Source organism: Scyliorhinus canicula, chromosome 8 (genome assembly GCF_902713615.1).
Source record: "Scyliorhinus canicula chromosome 8, sScyCan1.1, whole genome shotgun sequence".
NCBI lineage: Eukaryota > Metazoa > Chordata > Chondrichthyes > Carcharhiniformes > Scyliorhinidae > Scyliorhinus > Scyliorhinus canicula.
The window spans coordinates 66,110,801-66,129,132 of record NC_052153.1 but is presented as its reverse complement, the minus strand read 5'-3'; the positions used below and the strand labels follow the sequence as shown (position 1 = coordinate 66,129,132).

General features: G+C 44.3%; 1 protein-coding gene across 2 annotated transcripts in view; it reads left to right on the top strand.

The window, feature by feature from the left end:
- dock8 (dedicator of cytokinesis 8) overlaps nt 1-18,332 on the top strand; it is a 368,411-nt gene that overhangs the window by 151,723 nt on the left and 198,356 nt on the right. For both annotated transcript variants that reach the window (XM_038804697.1, XM_038804698.1), the window contains exons 10-14: nt 888-968; nt 3,885-4,041; nt 4,145-4,281; nt 8,936-9,029; nt 16,280-16,442. In XM_038804697.1, coding sequence (XP_038660625.1) covers nt 888-968; nt 3,885-4,041; nt 4,145-4,281; nt 8,936-9,029; nt 16,280-16,442 — 632 coding nt within the window. The remainder of the gene's footprint in view (nt 1-887; nt 969-3,884; nt 4,042-4,144; nt 4,282-8,935; nt 9,030-16,279; nt 16,443-18,332) is intronic.

Here is an 18,332-nt window from a genome sequence, read left to right as displayed (position 1 = left end):
AATACATCCACATGAATAGGTGTATACATATACATGAACAGTCAGATAAAGATGTGGGGCTGGATACTCCGATTTCCAGGCTATGTCCTGACGCGGGCGTGGGAATGGTGGCGTTTTATGACTGAAAAATAGGCGCAAAACGGCCACCTGATCCTCCTTTTGATGGGGGGTTATCAGGCAGGCAGTGTAGAGCACCCGGCTCTAGATGCCGATACGGCGGGAGAATTGCTGGGTCCGTGGCCGCACATGCGCAAGGCGGATTCTTCCAACTGTCTTGTACAAAAGGCGTTTTTGCTTTTATATTCACCGCCACTATATTTAAGACCTAGAATCCTTTTTTTTTGAGGTAGTGCAACATGGCGCTGGCCGCACGCAGACCCGGCTTGCCAAATAGTGCCCCCCCCTTTGGCCAAGCTCGCGACCCCTGGACCACCCTCCAACAGTGCCGCCAGACCCTGCCAAAGTCCCCCTGCCCGTGGATCAGCTCTCCCCAGATTCTGCCTGCGCTGGACTGATTCCGCAGCCGTCATGCCGAGTTCCCGACAGAAAATAGTATGAGAGACCCACGCCGTCAGGAACTTGGCCGGTTGGGGACAGAGCATCGGAGGGAGGGCCTCAGGTAACATCCTAAGGCCATTGATGCGGCGTACTCCCAGAGCACGCCGCTTTGAACGGGGCAGAGCATCGGGAAAGCAACGCCGCCCCCAATTCCGTCACAAACGGAGATCCTCCAGCTGATCGCTGAACACGATTTTGGCGTCAGAAATGGAGAATTCCGCCTGTGGTCTCAAGAGAGATGGATTTGTTATTTAAGAAAGTACCTGTGGATTAATCCAGCTAAGTATACTCCTGTGTCCCAGTTATTTACTCATTTTTGCTGTTTTTAGATTGAAAAAGTCCTTCAGCAGGGAGAGATTGGAGATTGTGCTGAACCATATCTAGTAATGAAAGAATCCGAGTCAGCAAAGGTATCTGATATTTTCTTTTCTGCTAATGTTTTCGTCATCCTGCACAACTTTTATTTAAAATTTTTGCAGGTTTACCACTACTAGTACTTGTCAACCCCAAATGCTTGAATGTAGATTTTAACTAATGGTGAATCACACAACTTTGCACCAATACATTATACTCCTAAAAAGCCCTGACTTACCGCAACAAAATGCAATCACAGACTCTGAAACGCTGTCTTTCATTTTATTAAACGAAAAAAGAGGTAAATAAAGAGGTAGATGTTTCCTATCCATTAACGTCGATGGAAGGCATATGGGCAGATCCAGTCACTGGACCCCACCTCTGCCTCTAATCTCCGTTGCAGAGGCTGGGAGATGGGATGGGGGGGCGGGGGAGGTGAGATTTTAGGATCGGATCAGTGGCGAGCGGAAAGTTTTACTGCGTTCTTTAGTAACTTATATCCTAATTTTCTTTACACGCCCCACCCACCCCCCCAAAGAAGCCTCCCCCAATACCAGATTTCCCCTCCCAGCACAACCTTTGGGTCTTCGGTGTCGTGCTTTCTATCATGCTTGCATCTGCTCAGTTATTTCTCTAATGAGTTGACCAACAACGCATGCGTTCTTCCAACTGTCTTGTACAAAAGGCGTCTTTGCTTTTATATTCACCGTCACTATGTTTAAGACGTAGAATCTTTTTTTTGAGGCAGTCAGGAAATTACGGCCAAAATGTGCTGAAAGAGATTTACAAAGGTAGACCACGCAGTTGGGCAGTGTAATGGAACATAATATTTTATTTTGATTTCTTTCCATCAAAAACATATTTCCCAATGTATTTAAAACCTGGTGCGGTTTTATTATTACAGAGGAAAATAGCTGCATCACCAAAATTAATCATTTTTAAATCAGGTATCTAGTCCTTAACTGTATACGTACCGCACGCTAACCGATTGCGCCATTGGAGCCACATCTAGTCCTCAACTGACGAACTAGATGAAAAAAGAATGAAGGTGACTTTAAAAAAGCACAGCTGAATCATTTAATTGTTTCATTGGTGTATACTAATTCAGTGTTTCCTGATATGAAAAACCTTTTAAAACATATGTACTAGTGCCTGTGACCTGTAAGAAAATGAACAGAATTTGAAGAGTCTTCCCAAACCAGCACACTGAGCAGAATCTCCCTATCGACCTGGAGTTGTGGCCCGTTTGTAGGCGGTGCCTGATCCAGTGAAATGAAAATGAACCATGAACCATTGTTAATTAACTCAATTTGATTTAAAATTCCCCCAATCTTTTATGTTGATTCAGCTGCAGTGTGTTTGTGTTAATAGCATATTGAAACAGAAACTTTACTCCCTATAACATCAAGTCCAGTTCCTTTTGTCTGAAATCAATTACTTCCCATTTCTCTGCATTGAGTGGCATTTTCTATCTGGCTGCTCTGGAGAGTTTTACCTCCGACCTTTTCCCCATTCTTCCACACTAAGTCCGAGGACCTAGAACTGCAGTGAATATGCGTCTGAACAAAAGGAACTGCTCAACACACTGACTGTTTTGAACTCACAGTAGTATTTATTAAATGTTGATTTAAAACTTTAGTTACCCATAAATTCCCCTCACAAGTTCTTGTTTCCATTTAGATCTCCTTTCTGGTTACTAGAGTGCCTACTTGCAACAGCTCCTGGGCAGTCATTCTGTCAGTGATGTAGGCCTGAATTGGCTAACCAGGCTCTGTTCCCTTCATGTGTCCGTCTGCAGATCTTTGGCCTGAACCCAAAGCCAAGCTGATATTTGTACTGTCTTTGTCACATTATATCTCCATCCATTTCAATCCCACCTTCTTGATCTCATTTGTGACTTAATGACTTCAGCACTCTGCATGGAGGTTGATCAACACGCATCAATACAATTTGCAAACATGTAGTCACCATCTCAGCCAACAGTAGCTAACCCATCATCATCCTTCACTGCCTAGTTGCTAAACCCTCCACCATCCTCGATCCTCCTACAACCTCTTTCATTATGTCTTTCAGTTTATCATGCCTTCAAATTTGGTACCAACAACAAACTTTTTATCAGTTGTCTTGTACCTGCATCCACAATTTTATATAAATTAAAAAATGCAGGAGGTCCTGGAACAGATTCCTGGGAATAGTATTATCCACATCCTGCTAACCGAAAACGATTTGTTTATATCCTTATTCTTTTTTCTGTCTCTCAGCCATCCTTGTATCTATCTATGTAGATACATTTTCTTCAAAAGCATACATCTAATAATAATAATCTTTTTATTGTCACAAGTATGCTTACATTAACACTGCAATTAAGTTACTGTGAAAAGCCCCTAGTCACCACACTCCAGCGCCTATTTGGGTACACAGAGGGAGAATTCAGAATGTCCAAATTACCTAACCATCGTCTTTCGGGACTTGTGGGAGGAAACCGGAGCACCCGGAGGAAACCCACGCAGACACTGGGAGAATGTGCAGACTCCGCACAGACAGTGACCCAAGCTGGGAATCAAACCTGGGAGCCAAGCTCTGTGAAACAACCGTGCTAACCACTGTGCTGCTTCTTAATAAAACTTGCTTCGTGGTGTTGGGTTAATTGGAGCCTTTAAGATTGAGATCAGTAGGTTTTTGTTACACATGTTTATCAGTGCATACGGATCAATGGTGTTGAGATACAAGTCAGCCATGATCTAAGAAAGAAAGACTTATGGCTGAAAGACTATATGCAGTTATGGATGCCTTTGATAATACCCTAAAGTGCTTTAAACCACTGAAGTACTTTTTAAACAAAGTCACCATTGTAATAGGAAATTGTATAGTGGAAAAGGCTTGAAAGGGGGTGAATGTCCTGTTCATTTCTTATGTTCCTCTCAAATCATTAATGTGCGCCTTATAAGTTTTTAATTTTTTTCTTCCCCCAGAATAAAGATAAAATTGAGAAGCTTAAATCTCAAGCAGAGTCTTTTTGTCAGCGACTCGGGAAATACCGTATGCCATTTGCCTGGGCTAACATAAACATCATGAATATGGTCAACACAGTATCAGACAGAGATTCAATGGAGGTTGAAAACATCAATGGTAATATAGAAAAAAATAAATTCTCACTGCAGTGGAATTTAAACATTTTCTGTGTTGCGAACTATAATAAAGTACCTTTATTTTTCTGTTGTACCCTAACAAGGTAAAGGAAACAGTGGTGACAAGAAAACCTTTGCACATCAAAGGCGACTTTCTGAGAGGTCAGCTCTTCTGGAGGATCAGTATAATCTGTCCAACTTCAAAACTGCCACAATTACCGTCAGCAACTTCTTTAAACAGGTACTTTTCAGTCCTGTCTAGCTGTATGGTGTTTTTCACCTCATGCAGGATTACAGTTAAAGGCATTTTGAAGATTCTTTTGAGCCACACATCAAGACACCTCACAGACCACATGTGAAAGTGAAATCCATCATGCCATTCACTTAGTTTCTGCTCTGATTTGGAATTTATCAAACAATGAGGAATCATTGCTTTACTATAGCCTCCATGTCCACAAAACTTAGCCAAGTCAAGGCAATAAGAGTAAAAGTAAGAACAAAATAGACAGTTTCTAGGACTTGGGAGCACAGATTTACCAATAGGTGTCTCTGTTTGCCTAGCTATCTTGCTAAGCCTTTAATACATGTCTGAAAGATGAAGCACTATTAAGTAGTTGCTTTTAGTTACAGGACTTATTAAATGGCTCCAAAAGATTCCACTTTTGCCTTTGAAAGTGGTTGAACGTGACAAAGGCCTTGTTTTAAGTTTAAAATATTGAGCACATTTACTTTACTTATTTTTTAGTACCTAAATAACAGCCATTTAACATACTTAAATACTTACAGTAGACAATATTTCACTTAATTATTCTGAACTATGCTACCCAGTGACTAGTGATCTACTGACTCTTTCTCAGCCTGGTAAAGAGTTGCCAGACCTGTTTTGTCAAATTTAACAAGGCAGTATATTCAAATTAAACCAATGTCATCATGTTTGAATTATTTCTCTACAACTGATGCAATGTACTGTCAAAGAGAGATGCAAGAAGATTCTGTTTTTGCTAGTTGTTAAAATCTTATGCAAGTAGTTTTTATGGGCTATTTATACTGTTTCTCTATCTTTCATCGATCTTCTGATGATATGGTGGGAGAGTGAGGAAACAAAATGGATGTATTATGACTGGATTCAAAGAGACATTTATCTAATTAACACTGGAAATAAATACATCATTCGATCACATTAAGGTGCATGGAGTGAGAGGCGAGACTTAAACAGCACAGAGAGAGAGAGATGCAAGAGTTGAATAAAAAGCGAAGGGAGGGAAGTGAGACTTCAGCAGTAAAGAGCATGGAGAGAGAGGGGGAAGACTTCAATGAAGAGCATAGAAAGAGGCATAGTAGTGGAGAGTACTAGAGGAGAGTGCAAGAGGAGAACACTCCGCAGTCAGCAACAGCTCAACCTGGGGTACATGCTACAAGGGAGAGAGAGCTGATAGTAGTAGGTAAGTTGATATTCTCCATTCGAAGCTACATTTTGGAAAAGTAAGAGTGCAATTCTGGTTACCACATTATAGGAAAGATGTATTGCGCTAGGGGGATGGGGGGGGGGGGGGCAGGGAGGGGGATTGTACAGAATGTTGCCTGGGATGGAACATGTAAGTTATAATGAGATGTTGGATAGGCTTTGGTATTTTTCTCTGGAACAGAGGAGACTGAGGGGTGATCTGATTGAGGTGTACAAAATTATGAGGGGCATGGACAGGATGGAGAGGGAGCAGCTGTTCCCCTTAGTTGAAGGGTCAGTTATGAGGGGACACAAGTTCAAAGTGAGGGGTGAGAGGTTTGGGGGGATTTGAGGGAAAGCTTTTTTACCCAGAGAGTGGTGACGGTCTGGAATGCACTGTCTGGGAGGGTGGTAGAGGCAGGATGCTTGGATGAGTACTTGGCATGCCTTAACATTCAAGGCTATGGGCCAAGTGCTGGCAAGTGGGATTCAGGGCCTTTCATGCGTCGGTGCACTCGATGGGCCGAAGGGCCTCTTCTGTACTCTAGTTTTCTGTGATAGATAGCAGATTGAAATGCAGGACCTCAAAGGTCTGTGGATTACTACCAGGGCCATATGTTAGTGAATATAGTAATAGGAGGATAAAGCAGATGAATGCGTGGCTGAAGGTTTGGTGTAGGAGGGAGGTTTTAGTTTCCTGGATCACTGGGGCCATTTCCATGGACGGTCAGAGATGGAGATGGAGATGGAGAGGTTGCACCTAAATCAGAATGGGAGGGTGCAAAATGTGTTTAAACTAAATTGTCGGAGGAGGCAAGATGTGTTGAAACTAAATTGGCAGGGGGACGGGGTGACAGTGTGGAGGTACAGTAGGGGGTCTTGCACAGCCAAATATAGAAGAAAAACCGAGTCAGTATGGGAGGTAGTGCAATGAGTGACCTGTTGAGACACAAGGGAATATGGCATGGCGGGGTGACATTTTAATGCGAGGAGTCTTGCGGGTAGGGCCAATGAACTGAGAGTGTTGATTAATTCATAGGAGTATGATATTGCTATCACAGAGACATGGTTGACAGAGGGGAAGACTGGCAGTTCAATATTCCGGGGTACAGAATCATTAGGTGAGATGGGGGAGGTGGTATAGCAACATTGATCAATGTATCAATTATTACAGTGAGGAAGGGTGATATATTATCATGCTCCTCAGCCAAATGGGTGAAACTTAAAAACACAAAGGGAGCAATCACGTTGCTGAGAGAGTACTATAAGCCCCCAAACAATGAGGGAGAGATATAGAGCAGATTTGTTGGCAAATCTCAAGTGTGAACGCAATTGGGTCATTATAGTCATTATAGCATGGCTATGTCGAGGGGAAATCATGTACAACTCATTTGACTGAATTTTTCGAGGAGGTGACTTGGTGTGTAGATGAGGGCAGTGACATTGATATAGTCCACATAGGACCTGTGACAAGGTCTCGCATGGGAGACTGATCAAAAAGATCAGAGCCCCATGAAATCCAGGACAATTTGGCAAATTGGATCCAAAATTGGCCTTGTGGCAAGAGGCAGAGGGTGTTGGCCAAAGGTGGTTTTTGTGGCTAGAAGTCTATGTCGTGGTGTACCACAGGGATTAGATATGGGTATACCTTGCTGTTTGTGGTGTGCATTAATGATCTCAGTGGGAATGTGGATGGTATGATCAGTATGTTTGCAGATGACACAAAAATTGATGATATGGCAAATAGCAAGGAGGAAAGCCTTAGATTACAGGGTGATATAGAGAGGTTGGTCAAATGAGCAGGACAGTGGGAAATGGAATTTAACCCTGAAAAATGTGAGGTGATACATTTTCATAGCATTTACAGTGCAGCAGGAGGCCATTCGGCCCATCGAGTCTGCACCAGTTCTTGGAAAGAGCACCCTATCCAAGGTCAGCACCTCCACCCTATCCCCATAACCCAGTTACCCCACCTAACACTAAGGGCAATTTGGACCCTAAGGGCAATTCAGCCTGGCCAATCTACCTAACCTGCACATCTTTGGACTGTGGGAGGAAACCGGAGCACCCGGAGGAAACCCACGCACACACGGGTAGGACGTGCAGACTCCGCACAGACAGTGACCCAAGCCGGGATTCGAACCTGGGACCCTGGAGCTGTGAAGCATTTATGCTAACCACTTTGCTACCGTGCTACCCACTTTGGGATAACTAGCGAGGCAAGGGAGTATGCAATGACCAGCAGGATGCTAAGAAGTACAGAGAACTTTAGTTGCTGCACCATAGGAAGGATGTGATTGCACTAGAAAGGGTGCACAGAAGATTCACCAGGATGTTTCCTAGGCTGGAGAGTTTCAGCTATGAAGAGAGGCTGGCTGGGCTGGGGTTATTCTCCATAGTGCAGAGAAGGCTGAGGGGGAACCGGATTAAGGTGTACAAATTTATAAAGGACATAGATATAACCAGGAAGCATACATTTAAGGTAAACGGCAGGAGATTTAGAGGGAATTTGAAGAAACCCCTTTTCACCCAGCGAGTGGTGGGAATCTGGAACATGCTGCCTGAAAGTGTGGTAGAGGTGGAAGAAACATTTAGATGAGCACTTGAAACACCATAGCATACAAGGCTACTGACCAAGTGCCAGAAAATTGGATTAGAATAGATAGGTGCTTGATTGCCAGCACAGACATGGTGAGCTGAAGGGCCTCGTTCTGATCTTTAAAACTAAGTGACAGGCTCTCTTTTCTTGCCTTTCCTGAGAGCATTGAAGTTTCAAGGTTACAGTTTCACATTCATCAGGAAATCTTTGGTAATTATGTCACAAGAGTTTCTTGAATTCGTGCCTATCACATAGCTTTTTGCAATGTGTCATTACATGCAAGGTTAAGCAATAGCATGTAGAAGCAGGAACAAAATACGATGACAATCACAAAATAGTAAGATGTCTTAGAACACCAGATTAAAGTCCAACAGGTTTGTTTCAAATCACTAGCTTTCAGAGCACAGCTCCTTCCTCAGATTTCACCTGAGGAAGGAGCTGCGTTCCGAAAGCTAGTGATTCGAAACAAACCTGTTGGACTTTAACCTGGTGTTGTAAGATGTCTTACTGTGCCTACCCCAGTCCAACGCCAGCATCTCCACATCAATCACAAAATAGGCATACCTGTAAAACTGAAGACACCATAAACATCCCTTTTTTATAGGGGAACTACTTTCGAAGACAAAGTTACTCCTCCATATAATCTTCAGTCTTTCGCTGAATCCTATTCAGAGTGAACAAGCTGGGAAAGATGAAACAAATGCATTTAAAATACCTTTAAAACCAAGTTAGGTTAAATATTTTTATTACTTAAACACTTCTAAATGAAACACTATTAACCTTTTTTATTCCACCATTCAACAATCCTCGAATGGACCCAAAAGTGTTGAGTTTTCTTTGTGTTATTTACAGGAAGGTGATAGGCTCAGTGACGAAGATTTGCTCAAGTTTTTAGCTGAATTAAAAAGATCTTCTGCATCGCTAAGAAGATTGCGGACAATATCAGGTAATCAGCTCTACTTCATTTAAACTGTAAAGTACATCAGGCCTAGTTTGAAGTTGACATTTAGTTTAGAAATTAATGAGGAATTGAGCTGAAAAGTTGAATTTACACCATTGGACGTAACCGATTGACTTCCTGTATATCAAAATTTGATCGAATCCAGTTATTTTAGGATGGCCTATGCAGGCCTCGATAAAGGAAACAGGGGGCCAGATATTTGTCTTCCAGCCAGGAATTGGGAGTTGGAAATGTGGTTTTGCCTCCGCCCTAGAAGTGCCCACCTGTCATATTTTCATCCTGAGGACGGAGGCACAGGCCTGAAACAGGTCCACTGGAAACGGACCCGCTGCCTCCCAAATCAGGCCTGAGGCAACAACAGAGCTGGCAAATGCAGAGATGGACAGGTTAGAAGGCCCACCTCTATCCACTGAGACATGATCCCAGTTCTGATCGCTCACCTCACCCAACCCCCCCACCGCCATGCATCCTCCAGATCACCCATGCACTCCATATCACCTCCAAAGTATTCATGTCCCTCCAAACCCACGCATCCTCCATAACCACCTTACCAGTATCGATTAAGTGTTGAACAAGTGAGCTCTGAAGTGACACTGGGATGTCTTTATATTATTCATAAAATAAACCGCCACCTACCAGCCTGAGTCCATTATAAAGCTCGGTTAACATTCATATTTAGGCCACCTGGCAAAACAAATGTCTGACTATCTGTTCCGCCTAGTTTTGTTGATAACAGTTGGCATATCGCCAGATTAGGAATGCTTGGCTGAATTCAAAAAATGACTGAAGGACTCAGCCCTTTGAGGGTTGCTTACGTTGCTGTAAAGGGAGACTGTTAGCTTTGATTGATTGATGGTTTTCTGAGCCTAAAATTATGCTATCTTCCTTTGTGAATTTAAAAAAAAGAACAAACAAAGAAAAGTACAGCACAGGAAAAGGTCCTTCGGCCCTCCAAGCCCGTGCTGACCATGCTGCTCGACTAAACTACAATCTTCTACACTTCCTGGGTCCGTATCCCACTATTCCCATCCTAGTCATGTATTTGTCAAGATGCCCCTTAAATGTCACTATCGTCCCTGCTTCCACCACCTTCTTCGGCAGCGGGTTCCAGGCACTCACTACCCTCTGTGTAAAAAAACTTGCCTCGTACATCTACTCTAAACCTTGCCCCTCGCACCTTAAACCTATGCCCCTAGTAATTGACCCCTCTACCCTGGGGAAAAGCCTCTGACTATCCACTCTGTCTATGCCCCTCATAATTTTGTAGACCTCTATCAGGTCGCCCGTCAACCTCCATCGTTCCAGTGGGAACAAACCAAATTTATTCAACCGCTCCTCATAACTAACGCGCTTCATACCAAGCAACATCCTGGTAAATCTCTTCTGCACCCTCTCTAAAGCCTCCACATCCTTCTGGTAGTGTGGCAACCAGAGAACACTATACTCCAAGTGTGGCCTAACTAAGGTTCTATACAGCTGCAACATGACTTGCCAATTCTTGTACTCAATGCCCCGGCCAATGAAGGCAAGCATGCCATAGGCCTTCTTGACTACCTTCTCCACCTGTGTTGCTCCTTTCAGTGATCTGTGGACATGTACACCTAGATCTCTCTGACTTTCAATACTCTTGAAGGTTCTACCATTCACTGTATATTCCCTACCTGCATTAGACCTTCCACAATGCATTACCTCACATTTGTCCAGATTAAACTCCGTCTGCCATCTCTCCGCCCAAGTCTCCAAACGATCAAAATCCTGCTATATCCTCCGACAGTCCTCATTGCTATCCGCAATTCCACCAACCTTTGTGTCGTCTGCAAACTTACTAATCAGAGCAGTTACATTTTAATCCAAATCATTTATATATACCATGAACAGCAAAGATCCCAGCACTGATCCCTGCGGAACACCACTAGTCACAGCCCTCCAATCAGAAAAACACCCTTCCATTGCTACTCTCTGCCTTCTATGACCTAGCCAGTTCTGTATCCACCTTGCCAGCTCACCTCTGATCCCGTGTGACTCCACCTTTTGTACCAATCTACCATGAGGGACCTTGTCAAAGGCCTTACTGAAGTCCATATAGACAACATCCACTGCCCTACCTACATCAATCAACTTTGTGACCTCTTCGGAAAACTCTATCAAGTTAGTGAGACACGACCTCCCCTTCACAAAACTGTGCTGCCTCTCACTAATACATCCATTTGCTTCCAAATGGGAGTAGATCCTGTCTCGAAGAATTCTCTCCAGTAATTTCCCTACCACTGACATAAGGCTCACCGGGCTGTAGTTCCCTGGGTTATCCTTGTTACCCTTCTTAAACAAAGGAACAACATTGGCTATTCTCCAGTCCTCCGGGACATCACTTGAAGACAGTGAGGGTCCAAAGATTTCTGTCAAAGCCTCAGCAATTTCCTCTCTAGCCTCCTTCAGTATTCTGGGGTAGATCCCATCAGGCCCTGGGGACTTATCTGCCTTAATATTTTTCAAGACGCCCACACCTCGTCTTTTTGGATCTCAATGTGACCCAGGCTATCTACACACCCTTCTCCAGACTCAACATCCACCAATTCTTTCTATTGATGAATGTTAAGTATATTAAAGGTTTCTTCAATGGACCGTTTGCTAGCTGTGTTTTATTGATAGTTAATGAGAATTTAACAGGGGCAATTTATTTGAAAGAGAAAGTTGAATTCCTGTTTTCTTTTTCATTTCCTGAGTTTTTCCAAGACTTGCCAGCGTTACTATGGGGCTTTCTGGTTCTCAATCGAACGGATACTGGCGGAGTACCTCATATGCTCAACAAATAGCTGGACGTTAAATCAATATCAAAATGAAACCACAGGGTCCACTACATACATTCATATCTTATGTCATTTACAGTAGAGTAAAGAAGAGGACTGTAGTCACTGGAGAAAGGACTGTACTGCATCTGAACCTTTGTACAATGCTGATCAATCATTGCATTGAAAACATAGTTAAAGCCATACAAAAACCTTAAACACAAATTTGTTTGTGTTTAAAAAACATTGAATACTTAAAAAATTATCATACACTATCGAAACACCGTTTAAACTTACATGATAAAATATTCTCAAAGGGGTCAGAGGCCCCCAGTTGCTTGCCCTTTGGGCAGGGTGTTGCCTTGGTATTGCTGGTGCCACATGGGTATCCTGCTAATGCCATCTGTATGCCACCAGGAACTGCGAAGGTGCCCAGGTGGCACTGACAAGTTGGCAGGTTGGCACTGACAAGGTGCCAAGCTGGCATTTTTTTTGCATGCATGTGATCGGGCACTGCAAGTGCCGGGAAACACAGAGCCAAATGTGCTCGCTCAGGAACCACCGCGTTGTCAGTTATATCGGGTGCATAACGGGAGAGACCAAAAACATGTTTTGCGCTGGGCGGCGAGCCACGCATGATGCATCCAACCTGCTACGCCCAATGCATTGCTGGGCATGATCCAGATAATCATATCTGAATGAGCCATTCTACTCATTTAAATATATGTTCAAGGCTGCAGTCTCCTAGCTCCCATATTCACAGGTCCCACGGCCAGGCCTCACACCATGCAAATTAATTAATTAATCATTAATCTTTATTAGTGATGGGGCGACACGTGGCGCAGTGGTTAGCACTGGGACTGAGGCGCTGAGGACCTGGGTTTGAATCCTGGCCCTGGGTCACTGTCCGCGTGGAGTTTGCACATTCTCCCCATATCTGCGTGGGTTTCACTCCCACAACCCCAAAGATGTGCAGGTTAGGCGGATTGGCGATGCTAAAATTGCCCCTTGGAAAAAAAATAACAATTGGATACTCTAAAAAAAAAATAATAATAATTTAATATCACAAGTAGGCTTACATTAACATTAAAATGAAGTTACTGTGAAAATTCCCAAGTCGCCCCACTGCGCCTGTTCGGGCACACTGAGATCGAATTCAGAGGAGTGCTGGTCTCTATAGCTGGTGACGGCAGTCTCCTCTGAACGGTGAACTGGTGTCAGCCAGAGTGTGGTGTTGGGCTAAAGCCAGTGTCGATCACTTCAAAATCTCTTTGCTCTTGACAGCCTCTATCAACCTTCACACAGACAACTGGTTTTGGTTCTGTGTCCTGAGATCCAATTGTATCCGGATTAGAAATCTCTTGTTTCAGGGTCTGTATTAGAGACATGTCCTTGGCAGAGGGAACAGGTCTGCGCTGTGTTAATTACCCAGAAAGCTGCTTTGAGTTTTCTTCACAAGAGTGAGAGATAGTGAGCTATTTCTGCAATATTCCATAAATCGATAAAGATTTTATGCAGTTATTAGTAGCGATTTCTTATATAGCTACTTGGGTTGAACTTGTCTCTGTTCCCATGCTGAAGGATTTCTGTATCAGATGGGAGGGTAACATTTGGGAATTAGTACTGGTGTGCGATTTGTCAAAAGCGACACATTTAAACATGCACGGTTTAGTTGAGGCCACATTCTCCCGGAATGTAGGAGTCACTGGCGGTGTGAGGTGTGTCACTGGCGGTGTGCCCCCCCCCCCCCCCCGGTGATTGGGGACAGGGCAGGGTAGTATCCTGGCAGCTGGGGAACTGCCTAGGTGCCTGGCTGGCAGAGCGAGGGTGCCAGATTGACACTGGCCAAGATCGAGGCCTATGGGGGGGCATGCCCATGAAAGGGGGGTATGAACAGGCTTCATAAAGTTTCGGGAGTGAAGGGGACTCCTGAAAGGGGGCCTGAAAGCGGATGGGTTCACTTGTTGCTGGTGAGGCGGTGGCATTGTCCAGGGGTGAGGGGGACCTTCAAGCTCACTTTCAAAATGGCGCCCCGATATCCGAGGAGCCACTCTCGCCGGTGAGTTCAGCTCCACACTGCTGAAAACATTTCTGGAGTGTGGACTAGACCAGGGAGAAACACCCCCAGGCCCAAACACATGGGGCTGGATTCTTCCACCCAGACCGGCTCTTCAGAGATCATGGTGCAATTTGAAAGGCTGCCCCAATCTTTAAGTGAGCTTGAGGGTCCCCCACACGCTCCTAACCATGGGCCGTGTCACCACCCCCCTTCTCTGCCAGTCTTTAGCCAGCTCCAACCCCCAGTCCGCTTCTCGCACTCTTCTGGGCCCACCAAAAGATGTCCACCCCGTTCCTTTCCTAATTCACCAACTGCGCCACACCAATCCTGCCGACGTCAGCATCCCTACCCCCCAATACCGAACAAAGAACCAACCCCCCCCCCCCCCCCCCCCACATCCCCCCGACAACACCCCACTTCGCTCCCGTTAACTAGCCCAACCAGGTAGTATAGTGGCCCTCGCCTGGGGCTCTGGCTATCCCCATCCCCCCTCCCCCGCAAAAAAACAATTAAACCTCGAGTGGGAGCCACCAAATGTGCAACCACTCACTCCATGGCCGCCACCAGAAGTGTTCTTGAACGCTACTGAGTGAAGTTGTATCATGCGTATCCTTCCTTTGATATCGAGACCAAAACTGCACGACTGCACACAGTACTCCAGGTGTGGTTTCATCTGATGTGTTGGCTAGTGTAGACTTGAGAGATGAACAGACACTTCCAACACTGATGAAGGTTCAACTCAATTTTATTAACTAACTTCTAACTAACTAACACAAGATGACTGTGGGTCTAAATGATGCTAACTTAAACTAGATACCTAAGCCTTGTCCGAACCAGTTGATTCTCTCAGCACGTGATGTGAGTCTGTGCTGGGCTGGATGAGTTCCTGTTACACTGAGAGGCAGCACCCAGAATGAGCGGGAACCGTGGTGCCCTCTGCCTTTATAGTGTGTGTATTCTAACTGGTGATTGGCTGCGGTGTTTGTACATATTGATTGGTCCCTGTGTGTGTCCATCAGTATGTGTCTGCACCATGATATACTGGTGTATATTATGACATCATCTTAGTCCTGTAGAAATATAACCAGACTTCCTTGTTCTTGTATTCCAGTCCCTTGCTAATTTTCTGTGTTCCTTGTGTGAATACAGCCACCCTTGACTGAGCGTCTACTGTAAGTTCAGTTCAGAAAGTGTGTGACATAAATCAGCAAGCTTTAAATAACTTGATTTAAAGCCATATATATGGCTAATAAAAATGGTATAGCTTAAAAGAAAAATGTTATTGAGAGTCATAATCATTCATAAATTTCTTATTGTTTGGTATGTACAGGTTAAGAGCCCGATCTGTAGCCTTTCATGCTTAAGATATCAGCTTGGCCCAGTTTGAAACAGTCTCACCACTGAAGATACTCTAGGCAGCACTAATGAAATGCTGCAATGTTTAAAATTCTGTCTTTCGAATGGCCCATTAAACTAAAGTCCTGTTAGCCTGTTCAATGGGGCTGGTTTAGCACACGGCTAAATCGCTGGCTTTGAAAGCAGACCAAGGCAGGCCAGCAACATGGTTCAATTCTCGTACCAGCCTCCCCGAACAGGCACCGGAATGTGGCAACTAGGGGCTTTTCACAGTAACTTCATTTGAAGCCTACTTGTGACAATAAGCGATTTTCATTTCATTTCAATATGCGTTGAAGATCCAGTTAGCACTAATCGAGGAAGAACAGAGTTCTGCCACCGCGCTGGCCAACATTTCTTCCTCAACCAATGGGCCAACACAAATGAAATGCATGTTGCTCTGCCAAACATTGAGATAGATTTCAGATATTCACTTATTCATGACTATGGCACCCTGAGCAGATGCCAACATTACTCGCCTGTAAGACTGAACCTTTATAGTAATCACTTTCACATTATTTCCTGGACCTGTGGAAAATCATTGAATCCCTAGGGGTCTGCATAGATCAGTTTGAGACCATTGCTCTACACCCTCTACTGGGAGATGTTGGAATATGATCCGTAGTAAAGGCAAGACCTTGACTCATTGTCTGCTGCTGCTTCACCCTGAGCTGTAATCTTAGCAGATTATTTTTGCCAGTGTTACTTTGCCTTCCACTTTCAGGGGCAGGGTGAGGAGGCAGGTCAGATGCCTACCTCAGCCACAACAGGAATCAAACTCATGCAGTTCATATTCCTCTGAACCACAGACTAGCCAACTGAGCTAACCAGCATCCAAAAATGCAATAACCGATCATTAACCCCATCTTGCTTGTAACAAAATGGCAGCAGCAGCAGCTATCTCCAGAACAACAATCGTTGCATTGAGGTATTTTTAAAGGATGTGAAAAGGGGCTGCAAGTTCTTTCTAATTCACGATTGTTGACGTTTTTCAGGATTAATAAAGCTCGAAGTTTCACCAGCTGCAGAGAAGCCCACATGCTGCATCACGCCTGAACTTTTACCAGTCAAACCATATTCTGAAAACCGTAGCCGACCAATCAAAGAAATTCTAGAGTTCCCGTCTCGAGAGGTCTACGTTCCACATGCATCTTACAGGTGAGTGACCCACAGTCCCCGTGCAAAATGCAAATCTGCTGAGCTTTTACCATAAAGCTTGCAATTTTAAAATTTATTTCTTAAAAATAAAATGTCCTTCTATTTTCTGTCACTCTTTTCATTTTGCCAGTTGTAGTTCCTGAGGATGAAGGTCTTTGGAGAGCTTGATTACAGTCATAGTTCAGCTGATTCTAAAACATTAATCACATCACCACAGGGTAGTGTTCCCAAGAACTTTTAATAATTTTGTAGATTACAAGCTTGGCCGAACCTCACAGTGCTTATAATACAAGAATTCAAGAGTGTTTCAATACGAACGTTTGTAAAGCCTGGGCTGCAGAAGAATTATTTTTTTTCTCCTTTTCCAAATTCTCATTCTATTCAGTTTATGCAGCTAAAGGTTTTGACCTGAAGAGGGAGCATTTGATTTTGCTTTGCCATTGGACCTCCGGAGTCTTAATGCTTAACATTGCTATAGCAGTTTACATTGCAAAAGAGATGAAAATGTCATAAAGGATCAAACAAAACAAAATAATTCAGATAATTAACCCACTCACAATCCACCTTAGCTTGTGAACGAGGCTGATGAAAAGGTTATAGATCTCCTATCCTTGTTCAAGCAGTTTAATAAAATAGAAGGAAGGGTATCATGTTGAACTATGCATTATACCTGAATTCATATTTATTATGAATGTTTATTGATTTGTTTGTTATTTAAAGCAAAGTTACGCTTCATTTTTAAAAAAGTTAACACTTGTTTTTGTTTTAAGAGCTTTACTACGTAGTCTCAATTTTAACTGTGCAAGTGGAATTTTGAGGGGTTAAAATCTCACCCGCTATGTTCATCATCACTATTATAAGAACAAACTGTTTTCCGGTGTGATGCTGTTTGTCATGTTGTTGGATGTGTTCTTTTATAACAGTTTCAGCACTACGGCAGGATAATAAAGGGGTTAACTGTCAGATCTTTAGAAAGCGACAATGCAGTTTGTTCTATAGAGTGCTAACACTTTTGTGTATATATTTTTTTAATTGGGACAAAACACTTTTTGAGCTGTATCATTCTGTGAAACTTTAGTCTCAGCATGGAGCTTCCTTAAACTTTCAGATAAAATATATCAGTGGAGATTTTCCTCCCTTAACATCACCACCCTCAAAATACTACTGAACCGAGGCAAACCAATTAGTTCATAATAAGTGTTATTATTTACAATAAACCTAGAGATGCCTATTGTTAGAAATATATCTTTATTAGCTGATCGGAGCCCCCAACACCATCCTGCGAGAGACAAGGGGCGGAATTCTCCGCTTCCGCGATAAATCGGGAAGGCCGTCGTGAACTCGACCGAGTTTCACGACGGCCTCAGAGGCCGCTCCTCTCACCTTATACACCCCCACCCGCTTGCGTCAAGGCGGCGCGCCGAGAATGACGCAACGGCGGCGCCTAAGTGACGTCAGCCGCGCATGCGCAGGTTGGCCGGCTCCAACCCGCGCATGCGCGGCTGATGTCACGACAGATGACGGCTCAAACCCGCGCATGCACGGTTGCCGTCTTCCCCTCCGCTGCCCCGCAAAACGTGGCAGCTTGATCTTGTGGGGCGGCGGAGGGGAAAGAGTGCGTCGCTTTGAGACGCTGGCCTGACGATCGGTGGGCACCGATCGCGGGCCAGTCCCCTCCCGAGCACGGCCGTGGTGCTCACTCCCCTCTCCGCCCCCCCCAAGCTTCAAACGGCACTTTGGCGCCCATGTTCACAACGGCAGCGACCAGGCGTGGTTGCCGCCGTCGTGAACTGGTCGGGAATGGCAGGCCGCTCGGCCCATCCGGGCCGGAGAATCGGCGGTCGCCGTGAAAAACAGCGAGCGGTGATTCTTCCGAGCGGGGGGGGGGCG